The sequence below is a fragment of the Nanorana parkeri genome, unplaced genomic scaffold (genome assembly GCF_000935625.1).
Source record: "Nanorana parkeri isolate BGI_ZX_2015 unplaced genomic scaffold, ASM93562v1 scaffold3433, whole genome shotgun sequence".
Classification (NCBI taxonomy): domain Eukaryota; kingdom Metazoa; phylum Chordata; class Amphibia; order Anura; family Dicroglossidae; genus Nanorana; species Nanorana parkeri.
Genome location: NW_017309701.1, coordinates 26,440 through 27,647, shown reverse-complemented (window position 1 = coordinate 27,647; position 1,208 = coordinate 26,440). Strand labels below are relative to the sequence as shown.

General features: G+C 57.3%; 1 protein-coding gene across 1 annotated transcript in view; it reads right to left on the bottom strand.

The window, feature by feature from the left end:
- Positions 1 to 1,208, bottom strand: part of GPN1 (GPN-loop GTPase 1) — a 7,649-nt gene that overhangs the window by 518 nt on the left and 5,923 nt on the right. Inside the window, 5 exon segments of the mRNA XM_018574970.1 lie at positions 17 to 115; positions 253 to 340; positions 431 to 470; positions 674 to 756; positions 838 to 984. Coding sequence (XP_018430472.1) covers positions 17 to 115; positions 253 to 340; positions 431 to 470; positions 674 to 756; positions 838 to 984 — 457 coding nt within the window.

Below are 1,208 nucleotides of genomic sequence, written 5' to 3'. Positions count from 1 at the left end.
CGGGACCGGGTCTCACCGGTGTGGTCGATGTCATCCGTGTCACTATCCTCGCGCTCGTCGTCTTCCATATTCCCGCGGTTCATGATGAGATCTGAGGGGCCCGCCATGTCCTCCTCTACAAATAACATAAAGGAGTGCATGATGGGAGATTAGTACCAGGCGCCCCGTCCAATCCCGACAGACTATTCAGAGAGGAGGGGCCTGGCGGTACAGTGCCGCCCAACAAAGTCTCCTCCCACCACCGCTCATTACCTGCGGAGGGCCCGGGGTCCAGCGTCACGGAGCCCATATCTCTATGGAGCCGGTCCAGCTGCTCCCGCTGTTCTTTCATCTTCTCCTCCTCCTGATAAAAGGAAGATACGGATCAGGATATCAGTCATACCCAGCCGTGATAAACCCCTCCCCCGGGATACCTGAAAGATGAACATACCGCCAACCTGCGCAGACGCTCATACTCCGGCCGGTACTCTCTGTAGAGGGACCCGCGCGGGGGGGGGGTTACAGCAGACACAGCGCCCAGGAGAGGTACAAAGGACAATCTACAACACAAGACACCCGACTTCTACAGATCACAATCCAAACCCAATATAATCCCGCCCTGCCCCCACCGGGCCCCCACCAAGGAGGGGCCCGACAAAGCTTAGCGGCCATGCATTGACCTTCTATCACTCACTTCTCATATTCTTCTGCTGCCTCTGAAACTTTCGTGAAAAATTCATCCATCCCGGCTCCGGTCATTGCCGACACGCCGACCACCTGAAGAGAGACCAGAATCGCACATGGACCTACAAAACGCACATCACACGTGACAAACACGGTACACACGCAACACGTTACCCGCAGTGCGTTATAGAACTCGTCCAGGACCAGGCTCATCGAACGCGTCAAGTTACTGGCGTACGTCGTCTCCTGATTCAAGGCGTCCTGGAACGTCTCAAAGTCCTCCATCCATTCCACCGCGAAGCTGTGATCGATTATGTCCGTCTACAAAGGATCGATTATTACTGTCTGAACCCCACCGCAGGAGGGACTACTACCCCCCCCCATCCTGAACCCCACCCTAGGAGGGACTACCCCCAGACCCCCCACTCCATCCTGAACCCCACCGCAGGAGGGACTACCCCCAGACCCCCCACTCCATCCTGAACCCCACCGCAGGAGGGACTACTACCAGACCCCCCACTCCATCCTGAACCCCACCGCAGGAG